This window comes from Ascaphus truei, chromosome 3 (genome assembly GCF_040206685.1).
Source record: "Ascaphus truei isolate aAscTru1 chromosome 3, aAscTru1.hap1, whole genome shotgun sequence".
Lineage (NCBI taxonomy): Eukaryota > Metazoa > Chordata > Amphibia > Anura > Ascaphidae > Ascaphus > Ascaphus truei.
In genome coordinates, this window is record NC_134485.1 from 126,294,912 (window position 1) to 126,313,625 (window position 18,714).

The window sequence follows — 18,714 nt, forward strand, 5'->3', positions numbered from 1 at the left end:
CTCGCGGGCCTTGACCCAGTTTCTCTATGCACTCAATAGACGCGCTAGGAATTATATTCATTTTCCTACAGAGGCGACAGAGTGGCTGGAAGTCAGGACTGGCTTTTATAATATAGCAGGGATACCATGTGTGCTGGGTGCAATCGATTGCACACATGTTGCTTTGATTGCACCTAGTCAGAGTGAGCATGTGTACCGCAATCGTAAGCACTACCATTCACTCAATGTACAGGTGGTATGTGATGCGACGATGAGGATAATGCATGTGGTACCCAAATTCCCTGGTTCCAGTCACGATTCCTCTATCCTGAGGAACTCTTCAGTCTTCCATGCGTTCGAAGAGGGACATTTTGAACATGGTTGGCTGCTGGGTGGGTACACATTTACATGTTCTAACACAAAACACATTTTTATTTAGGAATGTTGGCATTGTACAATTTGATCACTAATGTCAGCTTATGTGTGCTCCATTCATTATAGGTGACTCAGGATATGGAATTAGGCCGTGGCTCTTGACTCCGGTGCTAAACCCTCAAACTGAAGCAGAGGACAGGTACAATGCAGCCCATATATCTACAAGATCTGTTATAGAGAGGACATTTGGCCTACTCAAGACCAGATTTAGGTGTCTGGACAGAACTGGTGGGGCTCTTCTATACAAGCCTCAAAAAGTGTCTGATATTATCCTTGCCTGTTGCATTTTGCACAATGTTGCACTGAGGCACAATGTACAGTCAGACCTAGCTGAGCCTTTGGTAGACGAGCATCCCACCCATGTAGCTGCTGAAAATGAACAAACAGCCAGTGGTGGCCAGACACGCCAGAATCTCATCAATTCATTTTTTTCTTGTAAGTAAAAACATATATGTTCCAAGTTCTACTTTTATAGTTACATTATGTTATCTTAACAATAATGTTTTTTTATATACCCTTCTGGTAGGACACAGATGAATATGGGTTGCACACCTTTCTTCTCTCTGCTGTGTGCACAAAGGGATGTGGCACCGGTATGTTATTGTTGCACAGGTTATATAATCCCTCTTCAATTTTACTTTAGTTGTGTGTATGTGAATACAACTGGGGTAACAAAGCACTAATATTTTAGCATTGTGTTGTTCCTTATGCTAAGACAATACACATATTATGCCCATACTCATTCATGCTTCTAGTATTCTTACATACAATGTTATTGGTGCAGTGTAACATGTACATCCATATGATGTGTACACCAGGCTAATTTACATTTTGAATGTCATGAAATATACATGGTGTTGCACATTTAACACCAAATACACACTTTGCTGTGTTGTTTACGGTACTGAAGATGGCATGTCAATGTTTGCAATTTATATATTGTTCCTTTGCATTATAGGTATATCTCCAGTATGACTGATCATGGTATGTATATTTGCTGACATCTCTCATAAGATGTGCCTACATCAATCTTCCTATAATTATTTGAAGTCAAAACCCAACATATTGGTTTAAACACAAATGTAACATATATGTACTTTCTGTATCATGTATATGCATTTAGCTACTCTTGAGCTTTCATGTGCATTGTATTAGAAAATGATTACTCCCATTTCATCACATTTTATGTATGTTTCCTTATAAATTCCATTAATGTAATATAGAGGTGTTTGGAGACAAGGGGATAACTGTACTTATTTGTTTACTTACGGGAGCTCATTCATCACGGATGAAATTGACTGATCATAACACTCCATGCATGAATGCCTGTAATCACAACAATGCGTACTACATCTTATATTTAGCAATGTAGGTGTTTATTAATGCTAGGAATTAATAGTCAACATTAATTTAAATTAGTGACATGTGTATGTATAAGTCACACGTGTGTGGATGTGTCCTACATGTACCAAGTGTAAAACTGTTAACAGAAAACACAATTTTGTCGCAAATGTTACTGTCATTTAGCATTTCTAATTTACCAATATGACAATGTTGGTAATATTTTAGGAATATAAATCACGTCACTTCATCATTATCATGATGATAATTATCAAGTATTCTCACAATTGTAACGTCAATCACGTGCACATTAGCATAGACACACTTTTTAAGACAACTGTTTGTGTCTGTATCAATTTGTGTAGGATCCATGTATAACACCGACAAATGATAACACCAGCTTTATTATGGTAGGTTATATCATCATATTGACTATACTATGTATTTTTAGAACGTTTAATAAACACAGTAAACTATAGTTAGTTAGGTTAATGAAATATACACAGAAACGTACTTCATTACATGATGTTGATGTCATATTCAGAACATCATGCATTGTAGGGGACCACAACATCTGGCCAATAACATTATTTGCTACAGTCCCAAACCATTTTATCAACATACCCATGTAACAAGAGATATTTAACAATAAATGGCTAGTTGGTTGTAAGTGTCCTTTACATTGGGAGAAGGAGTGGCTCAGTGAGTAAAGACACACACTGGCACTGAGAGTTTGAAGCAGGGGAGTCTGGTTCAATTCCCGGTGTCGGCTCCTTGTGACCTTGGGCAAGTCACTTTATCTCCCTGTGCCTCAGGCGGCAAAAAATAAATTGTAAGTTCCACGGGCCAGGGACCTCAGCATGAAAAATGTGTCTGTAAAGCGCTGTGTACAACTAGCAGCGCTATACATGAACATGCTCATATTATAATTATTATTATTATTCTCATTATTATTGTTACATAGTTTCGACAGTCATACGTTCCATTACACAATAGAATACACAAATGTGTTAGCAGAGTGGGAATGGTTGTTATATATAAAACACACCATGCCATAAAATGATAGTAGTTATTAAAGAACACTCAATAAAAATTCATGAGGCACTATTTTGCAACATCATTATGTTAATTAAGTGCTTATGCAATATAGGCATAAGGGTATCACATTTTTAATTGTTTGTTAATAAGCGCTGCAAGCAATATAAAATTAGTTCCATATGTAGTATAGTAGTCGGTGGCTCCTCCTCACAATCATCTCATATAAAGGTAGACTCTTCTGAAATCATACATTGATCCGATTGTATCTTCCCCGACATCTCTGAAATACAGCAAACACATGATGGTCAAATATGGCACCTTACTATATATGTATCCGTGACAACGCGTTACACAGCTCTATATGATTGTGTACATACACACGTCACTCACTTATATGTTAGAAGTACAAGTGTACATCAGTATGTAATGTTTCTTTAAATTTGTAGCAGGCATAACTATGTATATGATGTGAACGTTGCCTGTATACTGAAAAATGTGTGCGCACATCTTAGTGTGCGCACGCACTTCACGCTTGGCTGCACTAACTGTTAGCGCATGCGCAAAACAAAGCGTACGTTGTGCGTTCAATACATCTTGAAAATACCATTAAACATAAAATCTTTATTTCAAATACAATGAAGACGAAACTACATTCGTTCTAAACGAGTACATCTGTATTCTTTTTAAACAGACGTGTTTGGACAGAAAGGACGGCCGATAACACAATGCGCAAATGCAATACGTGTGACGTCATGTTAAACCAGCGTGAAACGCACGCGAACACTCCTCCCACTCAATTAACATTCGGCTAACGGCCAGTTGACGCCTACAAACACTGAGCCGCACACATGACACACTGCAGTTACCGTTACTATAACAAAACATGACAGCCAATAGGCTTTGAGGCGCGCACGTCGCTTGGGGGCGGGACTTACATCCGTAATCCTTTTTAAGGACGCCTTGGGCCATGACAAGGGTCCCACGTCATAATTGGTGGACCCGCTTTTAAATGTTGTAGATGTAGCATGATAACAAAACAGGTATGTGTTAGAGTTATGGTAAAATGTTGCTAATATGTTTAAAGTGATAGGAAAGTACGTATATTTATTCCGTCAGCAATGTGTACTACTCTTTCAGGTTCTACTATATTGTATTCGGAAACAATTTCTTTGTGATCGCTACATGTTATGCAGTCTGCAATGTTACGCTGTATCCACGCATTGAAAGGGAAAATGGTGGTTACAAAAAAAAAAAACATTTAAACGCAGAGTCAACTCATAACGGTTGTTATATTTACCATTCTTCTAGAATTAACTCTTCGTCTGGCTGCAACTGGTCGCTCCAGAAATGCAAGGCTTTTTCATCCACGCTTGACCCACCCGCTGAATCCAGTATGACACACATCTCCTCCATGAAGCGCTCATAGGAATCGCCACTGCTTTCTTCAAACAATTGGTCGGGAGGTAGGTTCATTTCTTCGGGTACCCATTCGAATGCATTTTCAGCTGAAAGGCTTGGTACATAATCATAGTAGTTTTGTTGTTGTACAATGTGGGTTTCAGGAATGGAGGGTGCAGATATTGCAGCAGGTATCGATTCACACGGAACAGTAGTAGCGGATCCATTGCTATTGGCATTAGGAATAAATATGCCTTTAACCACAATATATGTGCCCTCTTTCACGGTGAAATGTTTTTCTTTGGCAATCTTCCAGAAACCATAGTTGTCTTCTAGCTTATCCTGCACACGTTCAAAAAAGTCATTAGTTGATAAAGTGAATCTTATTGAGGAATTAAAATTGCGCGCATGCCGACGGTCTTGGTAATAAGGATATTTTGCTCGAATCAAATCATAGATTTGGCGTGTGCTCGCTTGGTGTCCGCAAGTTCTCAAAATAGCTTCTGACACCATGTATTTATACCCTAAATTCGGATTCATATTTTTCACGAATTCATCAGCCATTGCAGATTAGCACAAAAGATGTGTGCAGGTATCTGTTCTTTGCTCATCAAAATGAAACTGCTCAATGGCTAACAAATTGCTGTGTTTCCTTTTCAAGGTCAACAAAAGTATAAACTGTAACTCCTTATTTCAAACGCCAATTGGATTTGTAGTTTTAATTGCTTGAACATTTGTGGTTTGTGATAGCCGCATGTGGGACAAACATCTATCCTTTTTTTATCTCGTTTCTGAAAACATTCCTACACTTTTAATTCAGTAACATTGAGTTTTCTTGAAAAATAACAAAGAGCACTGTGTGAAAATAGTGCTTAGACAGCCATATCAGTAAATACACACACCTCCAAAATGAAATGTTTTTTTCCCACATACATTTCTGTGTGTATTTGAAAATCTGGTTAACTCCCTGTCTGCATGAGTTTAAATACGTGTGTATCTATATATATATAAATAAATCTCTCTCATAAATATATATATATAAAGTGTATATTGTACTATATGTATATTGTGTGTGTGTGTGTATGTGTATGTGTATGTGTATGTGTATGTGTATGTGTATGTGTGTATATATATATATATATATATATATATATATATATATATATATATATATATATATATAATTTTTTTTTTTTTTTTTATATTGCAGGAGTACACACAACATATTGATGGCAGTAAGTAGGCCTTGTATGAAACCTATTTAAATGGTGATAAACATGAGTGAATTAAGTAATAAACATTTGTTTGCGCCCAATAATGTTAGAGGCTCACACTTAGTATAGTTCTCAAACATTAGGCCTGTATTATTTAAATACTGTGTTTTCACAAGGAAGCATGAAGTGTATGTTTTTTGTAAATACATCTATACCAGTTTAGATAGTACTATATATACATACACACACACACACACACACACACAGACACACACACAGTGTGTGTCTGTGTGTGTGTGTGTGTGTGTGTGCATATATGCATACATACTACATATATATTAGTATAAATTCAGAGATGTTTTTGAAACAAGAACACATAAATGATTAAAGGACAACATTACAATGGCCAGCAAAGGTAAGTAATATTTAACACAAAATCCTGCTGTACACGTACAAGAAAGATGTTTGCAGTTAAATAGGTGCTTTTATAATTGCATGTGAATAATATGCACATGCAATGATTACATCAAGTAACACACCCAAATGCAATGTTTTGCTGCAAAGTCAATGGCAGCTTCTCTAAACTTAGCAACTGGCTCCTGGTGGACCATTACTGAACAGACGATTAATACATAAATATTTATAACACTATTCATTAATTAGGAGTGTTAACATTTCCAAAACTTCACGTGTACAAGAACATACTTGAAAGTTTGGAAACAACACAGTCTTCAGCATACATACAATATTAATTAGATAATCTGAAGTCAACAAAACAAGGCCAAAGACATATTTTGTGAATTATAAAAAAAAATTTTTGTTCCTTTTGAGAGCGAGTAACAGGCCTGCTTGTTGTCTCTTGAATTTTCCTTTTTCGTTTGCCACCAACTTTAGCCACAACAGAGCCACTTTGAGTGGCCTCTGGCACTTCACGGGCAGGGCTTGTGGCCAGTGACTCACCTACAGGGCTTTTGGGCAGTGATTCACCTACAGGGCTTTTGGACAGTGATTCACCTACAGGGCTTTTGGGCAGTGATTCACCTACAGGGCTTTTGGGCAGTGATTCACCTACAGGGCTTTTGGGCAGTGATTCACCTACAGGGCTTTTGGGCAGTGACTCACCTACAGGGCTTTTGGGTAGTGACTGTTCACGGACAGGGCTTGTGGCCAGTGACTCACCGACAGGGCTTGTGCCCACTGACACATGTGAGCAAGTTGGTAGACACTGCACAAGTGATGGTTGGTCTGTTTCATGTGTGTCTTTTGTTGTTTTTGACCAAAAACTGGTCAGTAGTAACTGCTTGTGTTTTGTTTTTGTGGCCTCCTTTGTAGGTGTCAGCTGCTGAATTTGTACAGATGGCAGCGGTAGGATGTCGTCAGGAACCTGCACAGCAATGTCTGCTACTTGACCGGTAACATTCGGACCTGGTGAATGAAGATCAGAAGCATGTGGTGAAAACTGACCAGCATGAACAGATCCTGCCTGTGATGTGTTCAAGTTGAATTGTGGTACATTAGTCATTCTCAAGTAATTAGCTTGTGTTTGCTGAACAACTAATGCTTCGAATGAGGTGTTGATTTTTTGCAACTGTTTAGGCACTTCAATGAAGACTCTGTGGAGATGTGCCAATTGTGAAACTGTTTCTTCCTGCAGTGCAATCATCCTTTCCAGCACTGTCATCAGGTCAGAATGGCGACGATTTTCTGCTTCCACAATTTTTCCCTCAGAAGCTACAATTGCATCGTATGTGGTATTTGCTGGACGATTTGGCGGTAAAACAGTTTCAATTGGAACCTCTTCATGGTCACTTGCTTGTATTTGTGTGTCTATGGCGGCGGCATCATCATCATCATCATCATCATAATCCTCTTCATCATGTTCTACAAATAAATGTACACATTATTAAATGGCATGTTAATCTCTGCTGTGTTACTATGTAATTCTACTGTGTCATAAGTAACAACTAACATGTTTCCATACGTTTTATAACCTCACATTAAAAACTACCTTGACTTAAGAATAATGTTTGGACTCAGTATGAAATATGAGTGAATGAAAACTTGCTCTAAACTCACAACTCCTACATGATAGTTAACATCAGTAACACAATACATGTTGTCTTACACTTCATTTTCACATACACTAAGTAATCCTATTTAAAGAACATGTGCAAAACAAATAATGAACATGACAACATAACATATAGAAGAGCACATATTATATGGCCACCAACTGATACACTCACCTTCTAGGTGTGTTGAGCTGGCTGACCCAGGTGAAGACACTTGTTCCGTCTCAGGTGACACATGTCCTCCAGGGGCAACTATATTTAACAATAACATTAGTTTTACATTTACATGTGTAAATATTGAACAAACAGTTATTGTATGTTCTATATTTATGAGTACCTAACAGCATCAGTTCCTTTACCCAAAATGTGTGTGTGAAAGTGAACATAAATAGTTGTAATAACAATGTACATGCCTGTGTACTTAGAAGTTTTGAGTTCCCTAACATACAACATACTATGGTTCTGCAGTAATGCGTGAGGATAAATACATTAAATTTGTACATAAAAATCATATGTTGTGTAGTGATATCAGTATCATAATGTACATAACTATCATGAGATGACCATTCACAATGGTTATCATGAAGGTGGTCATATTGCAAAAAGTGTTGTTTTTGGTAGAGGATATGTGTGGTACATTAATATAAGATGTGGCACACCTGAATGTGGCTGTGACTCAACAAGACAACACATGCAGTGTGTGATAATGTGTCGTTGATAGTAGTTCAACTATAGATATGAGTGAACTAATGTGTGACGTACGCTTTGATAAGTAATGAGTTGTTGGGGCATTTAGTAGCTAAAGTTAAGCTTTCAAATGAGTGTGATTAACTTCAGTTGTGCTAGTCAGGTTGTAAGAACGGTATTCCCTTCCCCAAAAAGCCTAATCAGCCACACCTTTCAATTACTTGAAACAGGTGAAAATGGTGTGAACTAAGTTGACCCTAAAATGAGGCTGTAATTAGTGTGTGTGCTGAACCCCACCCCCTCTGTTGAAGTGTATGCTGTGATGAGATATTAATTGCAGCTGCTTTAACACAATGGTAGATGAGCTAAATAGTCGTGTGCAGTTTTTAAGTTATGAAAACAATGACATAACATATGATACGTGTGCCTCATTATGCTGTCTGTATATGACTTAAAGCAAAAATGGACCTTTTCATTATCAACTATAGATGTGTTAGTGCAAGTGATGTTTGTAGGCCGTTGCATGCAATATATTTGATGCATGCTTAAAATAGGCAGTAATGTCATGTTTGTCGGAGTAAAATAAATAAAATACACAATAATATTATACATATTTATGTTCTGTACCTGTAGCTAGTAATAATTTCTCATTAACATGTGTTACACATGTGTACTACCCTGTTGTTCCCCATCTTCGCCCACAATCAATTGCTTCCACTGCAGCAATGCATTTTGGGAATTCACATGTAAATGAGCACGCAATGGCACGTGCTATATTCGTTACTGCTTTTAGTAGGACTACAACATATATGTCTATTTTGAGATATATATATATACAGAATCAGACATATACATATATAGATGCAGGTATGCTTATATTGTGAAGACAGTATAAAAAGCAGTGTAACTATGCAAAATAACTGTAAGCAACGACACGCCTAGTACAGTAATATTTCTCACCTGGTGGAAATTGTGAGGGATAAATTCCAATATCCCGGTCACCAGGTAAGCCTTCCACGACGACGGGAAGTAATTTTGCCCGAAGCAGCTCCTCCAATGGAGTTAATATGAGACGTTGTGGTGTCGGCCCACCTCCAGTGCCACTAGCATGCACGCGTTGCTGTTGTATTTTCTTTTTCAATTTGGACCTAATATCATCAAATCTCTTGTGACAATTCCGCTTGTCCCTCACATGATTCCCACACGCATTGACACCAATGACTATTGTGTCCCACATTTCTTTTCTGCTTGCTGAACTTGTCCGCCCTTGAAAAACATATAAAATATATGAGGTAAATTAATAATAATAGAAGCACCAGTTTCCTACACTGCTAGCTGTTCCAAGAGATAGCAAACATGCTGTTTTAGGTGTAATATGTGAAGCACATGAGCATTCACTACTAAACCTATACATGTAAGCAAGGTTGCATTCATATTGTAGGCAGTTATGGCAAATTGACCGCCTGTGTTTAGTTGTCCTTGTAAGGCATGATAAAAAGCTGTGTTTCCAGACTAATTAACATAGAAAGATATTCTGAACCCATATTTGCATATGAACAAAACTCAGATGACCTAGGATCACATGTATTTGAATAATAAATGTAAAGGTACACTTACCTAGTAAATGTCCATATATACTGTCATAGTGCTCCAGAATGCCAGTGACAAGAGCTGTATTTTCCTGGTCATTGAAGCGAGGATTACGTGGCTTCTCCACACGTTTCTTCCGAGCAGGTTTAGGGTCAGAGCTTGGCTGGTGCTGACTGGACTCTCCTTGTTCCAATGGAAGAGCCTCCAAAAGCTGCCCACCAGCAAGCACGCCACCACCATCCACCCCATCAGCAACTGCGCCACCAGCAGCACTCACAGCACCAGCACTCCCACTCCTAGCACCAGCACTCCCACTCCTAGCACCAGCACTCCCACTCCTAGCACCAGCACTCCCACTCCCAGCACCAGCACTCCCACTCCCAGCACCAGCACTCCCACTCCCAGCACCAGCACTCCCACTCCCAGCAACAGCACTCCCACTCCCAGCAACAGCACTCCCAATCCCAGCAACAGCACTCCCACTCCCAGCAACAGCACTCCCACTCCCAGCAACAGCACTCCCACTCCCAGCAACAGCACTCCCACTCCCAGCAACAGCACTCACACTCCCAGCAACAGCACTCCCACTCCCAGCAACACCACTCGGTGCACCAGCAACATCACTCCCCTGAACAGTACGTTCACTCCGACGCGTACTCCCATGAGTAGCACTCCCACTCCCACCAGCATCACTCTTCCCACGCTTTGCGGGCATACTTCCAGCACTCACAAAAAACAGACAAGAAATGTACAGCCAATCACACGAAACACTTCCACATATAAAACAAGACAAAGATGTAAACAAAACAACAATGGACAAAGCTCACCCAATACACAACAAGTCTCTCAGTCAATATGCAAATCTTCAATCAGCCAGCTCTGTGCGTCTCTCTCTCTCTCACTCCCAACAACACAGAGAATGATTAGCAGTACACGTTGCCTTTAAATATGGCGCGCAATCCAATACATGCTTGTTTCGCCTGATTCAGCAAGATTTGTGATTGGGCAACCTAACAGCACCCCGCCACGCACGCCGATACACCTGTGTGTGATCGGCTAATCATCGTGAGAGTGGGCGGATTTGTTTTCGGGTTGATTTTGAATGTATTCGGCACTTACTGCATACGGAGAGGAAAAATCGCCAATAACATGACTAATCGGTAAGATTGCCGATTTCACATAATCGACGCTTACTGCATGAGGCCCATACTCTCACTTCAGTCTGATATCTCTGCGTTTATCTGGGGAGGGAAAAAACCAAGAGTAAATAAGACAATCATGAAAAAAAAAACACGGACAGGAGGCCTAGCGGTACCTTGCCTGGTCTCTTATTACAAAGCGGCGCAATTGTGTCAACTCACACAATGGCAGACCAACCCCGATCTGAAAAGATGGGTGGATCTGGAAAAGAGGGCTTGTGCCCCATTAGAGATAGAGAATTTGCTATGGTTACCCAAAACAGCTATTAAATGGGCTGAACGGCCGCTCTCTTCGGTGGCCAACTCACTGTCGGTATGGGAGACCACGAAATATAAACATACCTTGACCTCAAGGCGCTCTATGATGGCCCCTTTGTGGGGCAAGCCTGACTTTGCATCGGGACAAGTGGCAAACGCTGCAGGGCCTTGGAAAAGATACGGATATCTTAGGTTAAGAGACCCGGAGGGTATACCGAACAGAGTTAAATCATTCGAACAAATTAGATCTGAAAAAAACACCCCACATTCCGAATTCTTCCGCTACCTCCAGGTACGAGCGTTCTTCGCCAAAAACTCCCCCTTCCCACCATTAACCACATTCGAAAAGCTCTGTCTGACGAAAACAGACACACAGGGACTTACATCGCAGATTTATAGAGAAGTGGTTGGTTCTGGGAGCTCACAGCAACGACAAAAACTGGCGTACCAAATTAGATGGGAAACAGATTTAGGGGAGGAATTGGAGGAGGACGACTGGACGGCTATTTTAGAGGCTACTGCTAAGAGCTCCATATGCACTACTTTGAAGGAGAATGCATATAATGTACTGATGAGGTGGTACCTCACCCCACTAAAATTATCGAGGTTTGTCACAGGATACTCCCCGCTGTGTCCCAAACAGTGCGGAGAATCGGCGGACCTGTTGCACATGCTGTGGTCTTGCCCGCGGATCTCACACCTGTGGGAGGAGATTAGACATTGGATCCAGAGGATTTTTGACCTCACAATTCCTCCTGATCCGTGGCTGTTCCTATTGAGCAGACCATGGAAGGGCCTTTCAAAATCAGGCAATAAACTAGTTGCACATTTTGCAACAGCAACGAGGTGCGAGATCGCAGCTATGTGGAAACAACCAGAGATCCCAAATATCCCAAAAATTCGGAATCGATTATGGTACATATGCCAGATGTAGAAATTGCCGAGTCTGGTCAATGACACTGGCGAAAAATATCTAAAAGTCTGGACGCCTTGGTTGGAACAGACAGACATCCCGGGGGTTGAGGTAGCCACGATATGGCATTGATTATCCCAAGTGCATTCTCGTACAAAGAAAGCGGAACGGATTACGAGACCTAGTTGAGGACACACCATATGAACACTTTGGGCGGCCCAAGAAGTCGGCAAACAAATTGAGCATAGTAAACCTACCAGCCACTTATGGGAAAGAGGCAGTGCAGCGTGCCCGCCCCCCCCCCTTCCCCCCTCCCACCCTCCCCGCCTTAATTTTAATTTTTTTGTTGTTCCCCCAAGTTTAAACTACATAAATATCCCAGCTGATTTTAGAGATATTATGTTCAACACGTGAACACTGGTTGCTCCAGAGGGAGAGATTAGCAGTATCGTACATGACTGTAATACTGTGAATGTTCATGTTATTTGTATTGCGATGCTATTTATATTGAAAACCTTCCAATAAACTTGAAGTTATAAAAAAAATAAAAGAAAAAAATTAATGCGATTCAGCTCCGGAGACCCCCTGCCTCAATAATATGTCATTAAAATAAAAGCAGCTTCATTACCTTAAACAAAAAGAGATACCGGCGCCTACTGAGTCCAAAATAGATGGAAGTCCAGTTGAAATAGTCCCAATCCCAAGATGATCTACAGTCACTAAATCCTTAGGTGCTCCGTTAGGACTTCATGCAGGGGAAGTGGAACATGGAATGAAAGAAGAGAGAAATTTAGTGCAACACAGCTATACAGATTACACAGACATATAAATGCAAACTGGCTGTCACATGGGGACAAGACAAACAGACACAACTAGACAAACAACATTAAAGCAAAGCTATTGATAAAAGTTAATTTGTTATAACTAAAAAATGATAAGTTAGGACAAGATGCTGATGTGCCGCTCCGGTGGGTTAAAATCTAGGTAACACTCACAGGACGGCAGATGTAAAATCGCATTAGACCAATGTGTGCTGGTAACCACGTGTAGGGTGTTCGCAGGGTATTCAGGATGCCGTGCACTCCTTCCTTTTCTCCTTGCTGGCATATATGTCTGTGTAATCTGTATAGCTGTGTTGCACTAAATTTCTCTCTTCTTTCATTCCATGTTCCACTTCCCCTGCATGAAGTCTTAACGGAGCACCTAAGGATTTAGTGACTGTAGATCATCTTGGGATTGGGACTACAGTATTTCAACTAGACTTCCATCTATTTTGGACTCAGTAGGCGCCGGTATCTCTTTTTGTTTATGCTGTCTTATCTGATTGTACCATCAGTTTTCCACCAGGCTGCCTTCCTACCAATTAGGGCTCCCCCGCATAGCAGGGTTTACTGTATACATTCCCATTAGCGCTTTTTTGAATCACATTTCCTTTTTTTTAGCTTAGCGGTAATGAAGGGGTTAAACCAAACTACCTGGTTTGTTGGGGGGTGTGGGGGTGGATGAAAGGGATAGTTGCCCTGGGGGCATCAACCCTTATTTATTCGTGCAGAAGAGGAGGAGTAAGCTTTCATTCTGGTAGGGGTAAGTAAAACATGTATTACTTTCATTTGTACTGTATTTTACTGTATTTTATTGTATGTATTTTATTGTTTTGAATGAGCAAAATCGCTAGTAGTGGGTGCCACTCAACCTAAATGCTTATCAGCCATCATCCAGTGACTAAAAAACCTAACTTCAATCATAACAAGTAGAGATGGGCAATTATTTTTTTTGCGGATTTGGATCCGCATTGAATGGGCTTGTTCTTTTGGTATGCGGATTTCAGTGGATCAATCTCAAAAAGGGCGATTCGCGTTTTGTGGATTTTCTATTATTATTAATGCACTATTCTATTATTATTAATGCACGCCGCGAATTCCACAACCCATGGACGATTTGTAGACTCCATGTGAGGATCGGGCTTACGCCCTGCCTCCCGGATACGTCACGGTGGACGCGCGCCAGGCACTACACATGTGCATGCGCCGCACAAGGCAGAACCCAGGAGGGACGGACTCCAAGCTCCGCCCTCCTGACGCGCCTGCTGGTGACACGGGCGGCGCTCGCAGCACGCGCGCACGCCGGCTGTTGACAATAATGCAAGGATAAACATCAGCTGCTCATCACCTGCTGCACATTCCCTTCCCTCCTATCAGCACACAACTTATGTTTGATGACCTCACTCACTGCAGCCTTCCTATTGGGGCTCCGGTCCTTTATATGCTCAGTCAGCCCCTAGGCAATTGGCTGAGCATAAACTTTGTTTTATGTACCTGTGCTTGCTACTAGCTACTTGTTGCCGTTGCGTTGCCTTGTCTTTCATTGTGACATCAGCTCGTACCTGGACCCCTGCCTTCTTAGACCCTGGACCTAGGCTCGCTTCTGGACTCCCGCTCTCTCCACTCCTTGACCACGGCTATGGATATACGATTACTCTCCACTCTCCAGCCCCTGACTACAGCAAGTACCTTGACCTACCTGAACTCTCCTACCCTGACCTGGCTCCACAACCCTGACTCTGCAATCTGCACTCGGTCTTGCGGTTGTAAATCAGTGGTTATCTACATCCCCACCACAACCCTGCAGTCTTGTCCTGTTTGACGTGAGCACATGTTACACTCCAATCCGCAGATTCAGCAATCCTTTGGCAGATTCTACAAATCCATCAACAGGTTTTATCCAATGGCGGTTTTTTTTTTCCAACTTAAATTTTTATTGGGTTTTACAAAGCATACAATGTGACACATTCCATTGTTAGGTATCGCAGTACCCAGAGTTTTCATCCATGACCAACTACATTTAATCACAGGACTTGACAAACCTGACCTACATGACTCGGACCAGACAACAACAGGAACACACAAGAGGGGAGGGTGGGGCAGGGTGGGACGGCCTTGTACTGGCAACATGAGTGTTGCATCCTCGACTGCTTTGATTCAAATGGACTCTTCTTAGAATTAGCGGCTTAGCAACTCGGTCTTCCTAACCCATGGTGTATCCTACCTGTCTTCTAACGAAAGTGCGTGAGTCTCACCCCGTCACCGGAGAACGCATTCAACACTATTAATGCAGGATCGTGCCGGCATCTACCCCTGGGATGTCTATCTGGGCAATCCAAGGGGCCCATACTTTGAGGAAATTTGAGCCAGAGTCCTTGACCCAACTGGTCAGCTGTTCCATCTGGCAAACATGCCAAATTCTATTCCGAATTCTGGGGATAATTGGAATTTCATTTTGTTTCCATACTGCTGCGATCTCGCATCGGGTGGCGGTTGCGAAATGTGCAACCAGCTTTTGTGCCGTTTTTGGCAATCCCTGGGTCCGCCTGCCCAGGAGGAACAGCCACGGATCCAGGGGGACATCCAAGTTGAGAATCCTCTGTAACCATTCCCTGATGTGTTGCCAAATCGGGACCGCCCTAGGGCAGGACCACAGCATATGTTGTAAGTCCGCTGATTCCCCGAACTGCTTTGGGCAGAGCGGCGAACATCACCTTGACAAATTTAGATAGTTTTAATGGGGTATGATACCAACGCACGAGGACCTTATATGCGTTCTCCTTTAACGTGGCACAGACTGAGCTTTTGGCTGCAGCCTGTAGGATATGATCCCAGTCTTCGTCTTCTAGTGTCTCCCCTAGGTCAGTCTCCCATCTCGTCATGTAGTTGAGTCGGGGTTCGTCAGTCTTCCCAGGACAGATCACTTCCATGTACATCCTTGAGGTCAGTCCCCGTGTGTCCATTCCTCTGGAACACATCTGCTCAAAATTCGTTCTTGGTGGTCGGATTGGGAATTTATTGTAAAAAGCTCTGATCTGGAGGTATCTAAATAATTCCGTGTGTGGTACTCCTTTCTCTGATTTGATTTGCGCAAATGTTTTAATAAATTTCCTCCCCTCCAGATCTTTTAGTCGATTGTAACCCGACTTAGTCCAGATTAGAAAGTTATTACTGAGCATCCCCGGAGCGAAATCCGGATTTTTAAGTAATGGGGTCATCAGAGATTGTTTGGTAGTAAGCTTATATCTAAATTTGGCATTCCCCCATACCGCTAAAGAGTTCGCCACAGCCCGTAGCAGCATTCTTATTGTGTTTCCACAACGTTTGGGTAACCAGATTAGATCGTGCAGTTCCACTGGAGCACAACAGTCCCTCTCTAGTGCCACCCATCTCCGCAAAGACGGATCTGAGTGCCACTGAATAATTTGGCTCAATTGGGCTGCCTTGTAATATGCCAACAAGCAAGGTACCGCTAATCCCCCTCTCGTAGCTGGCCTTTTTAAGAAGCCTTTCGCAATTCGTGGGCTTTTATTATTCCAAATAAAATTCAATATTCGGTACTGTAAGGAGAGGACATCAGCGTGAACTAAAGGCACTGGTAGGGGCTGGAACAGATAGAGCACCCTCGGGAGGAGGTTCATTTTAATACTATGAATTCTACCGAACCATGAAATACCATATCCGGCCCATACTCTGAGATCCTGCCCTAGAGTCCTAAACAGTTTCGGGTAATTTGCTTTAGAAAGTGAGTTATAATCTTTGGTGATGTACACCCCTAGATATTTGATAGAGGAGGCTTGCCATTTGAAATGAAAGTTTATTTCTATTAATTTTTCTACCGGGCGTGGTAGATTTATGATGAGGGCTTCTGATTTATTCTGATTGATTTTGAACCCAGAAATTTGATTGAATTTTCCCAGAATCTCAAAGACATTGGGCAGGGAGGTGAGGGGTTTAGACAGTGTCAGGATCACATCATCCGCATACAGTGCCACTTTATGAGCTTGGTCCTTTACCTCTATCCCTGCGATGTCGGGGCTTAGGCGAATATGCACCGCTAGAGGTTCGACACACAGGGCGAATAACAGCGGGGACAGGGGGCACCCCTGTCTTGTCCCACTACAGATATTGAATTGTTCTGAGGGGAAGCCCTGGTGTTGAACCCTAGCTGTAGGGCCATTCTATAGTGCCATGATGGCTTCGAGTATCCATCCTTCAAAGCCAAATGCTCTCATTGCCTCCTTTAGGTAGGGCCAATCTATTCTATCGAAGGCCTTCTCTGCATCCAGACTCAACACCATTGACGGGATATTTCGTTTCTTAGCCAAATCAATCAAATCTATTATCCGTCTGGTGTTGTCTGCCGCCTGCCTGCATCCAATAAACCCCACCTGATCCGGGTGTATTTGTCTGGGAAGGACGATACCCACCCTGTTGGCTAATAGTTTGGAGAATATCTTTACATCCGAATTAATCAGGGAGTTGGGCCGGTAGCTCTTATAGTCTGCCGGGTCTTTACCAGTCTTATGGATCAGTGAGATGGAGGCTTGGAGCATCTGGGTTGGGAAGGAGGCCCCTGCGAGAATTTCATTAAATAATTTAAAAAGTTGGGGGGGAAGGGTTTTTAGATATTTTTTATAGTATAAATTTGAGAAGCCACCTGGACCTGGAGCTTTGGCCGGCTTAAGTGCTTTTATTACCTCAGCTAGTTCTTCTAAGGTAAAGTCCCCCTGTAGAGCTTCTCTCTCTCCTCTGCTCAATTTGGGTAATCGTGCCTCTTTTAGGAAATCTTTTAGTTTCTCTCCTGTTTGTTGTGTGTGGTTGACCTTAACTCCATCGTAGAGAGCTGCGTAGTATCGTTTAAACTCCTCCACGATCAATCTAGGGTTGGAGGTAAGGTACCCCCTCTGGGTGCCTATTCCGTAGCTTGTTGGCAAGTAAAGTATCTGGCTTGTTGGCTTTTTCATAGAACTTACGCTTGGACCTGGCCAATTCCCTCTCGGCCTGGGAGGTCAGCAACAAATTGAGTTTAATTTTAGTGTCCGACATCTCCTTCAGGACATCGTCTTGTTTTTTGGCTACATGAATCGCTGAGAGTTGCACCAGTTTCTCCCGTAGCTCTTTTACCATAGCCTCTCTTTCTCTCTTTTTTTTGGCAGCCAGATTCATCAGAATCCCTCTCATGGTCGCCTTATGGGCTTCCCAGAGTGTCGAGTGTGAAGAGACACTCCCCTCGTTAATCTCGAAATATTCTTTCAATTTATCTCCCGCTCGGTTATCGGGTTTTTAAGTAGGAGCTCATTTAGTTTCCAGTTCGCTCCGGGTCTGTCCAGCGAACTTACTGTGCACTGCAGCTCTATAGGTGCGTGGTCTGACCAAGAGATGTCATGAATCCCTGTTCGGGAGACCACTGGATCACCCTGTTCGATATCAGGAAGTAATCTATCCTGCTGTATCTGTTATGGGGGTGGGAGAAGAAGGTATATTCTCTTGCGTGGTCTGACCAAGAGATGTCATGAATCCCTGTTCGGGAGACCACTGGATCACCCTGTTCGATATCAGGAAGTAATCTATCCTGCTGTATCTGTTATGGGGGTGGGAGAAGAAGGTATATTCTCTTGCTCCCTCCAGATATCCACTAATTGGCACTCCCTCATCCCCTGGTTGATTGTTAGTATGTCCTGTTTCTGAGGTTGGTTAGTCTTGTGCATCTGTCCAGGTCTGGGTCTAGCATTCTATTAAAGTCCCCCGCTACCAGGATATTGCCTT

At 42.0% G+C, this 18,714-nt stretch overlaps 1 protein-coding gene across 1 annotated transcript in view; it reads right to left on the minus strand.

Moving 5' to 3' along the window:
* The window catches only part of LOC142490669 (uncharacterized), a 30,489-nt gene extending 12,360 nt beyond the window's left edge, over positions 1-18,129 (minus strand). Inside the window, exons 1-4 of the mRNA XM_075593086.1 lie at positions 17,848-18,129; positions 9,125-9,329; positions 7,652-7,729; positions 6,870-7,286 (exon numbers count right to left, since the gene is read on the minus strand). Coding sequence (XP_075449201.1) covers positions 6,870-7,286; positions 7,652-7,729; positions 9,125-9,329; positions 17,848-18,129 — 982 coding nt within the window. The remainder of the gene's footprint in view (positions 1-6,869; positions 7,287-7,651; positions 7,730-9,124; positions 9,330-17,847) is intronic.
* Positions 18,130-18,714: the final 585 nt, after the last annotated feature.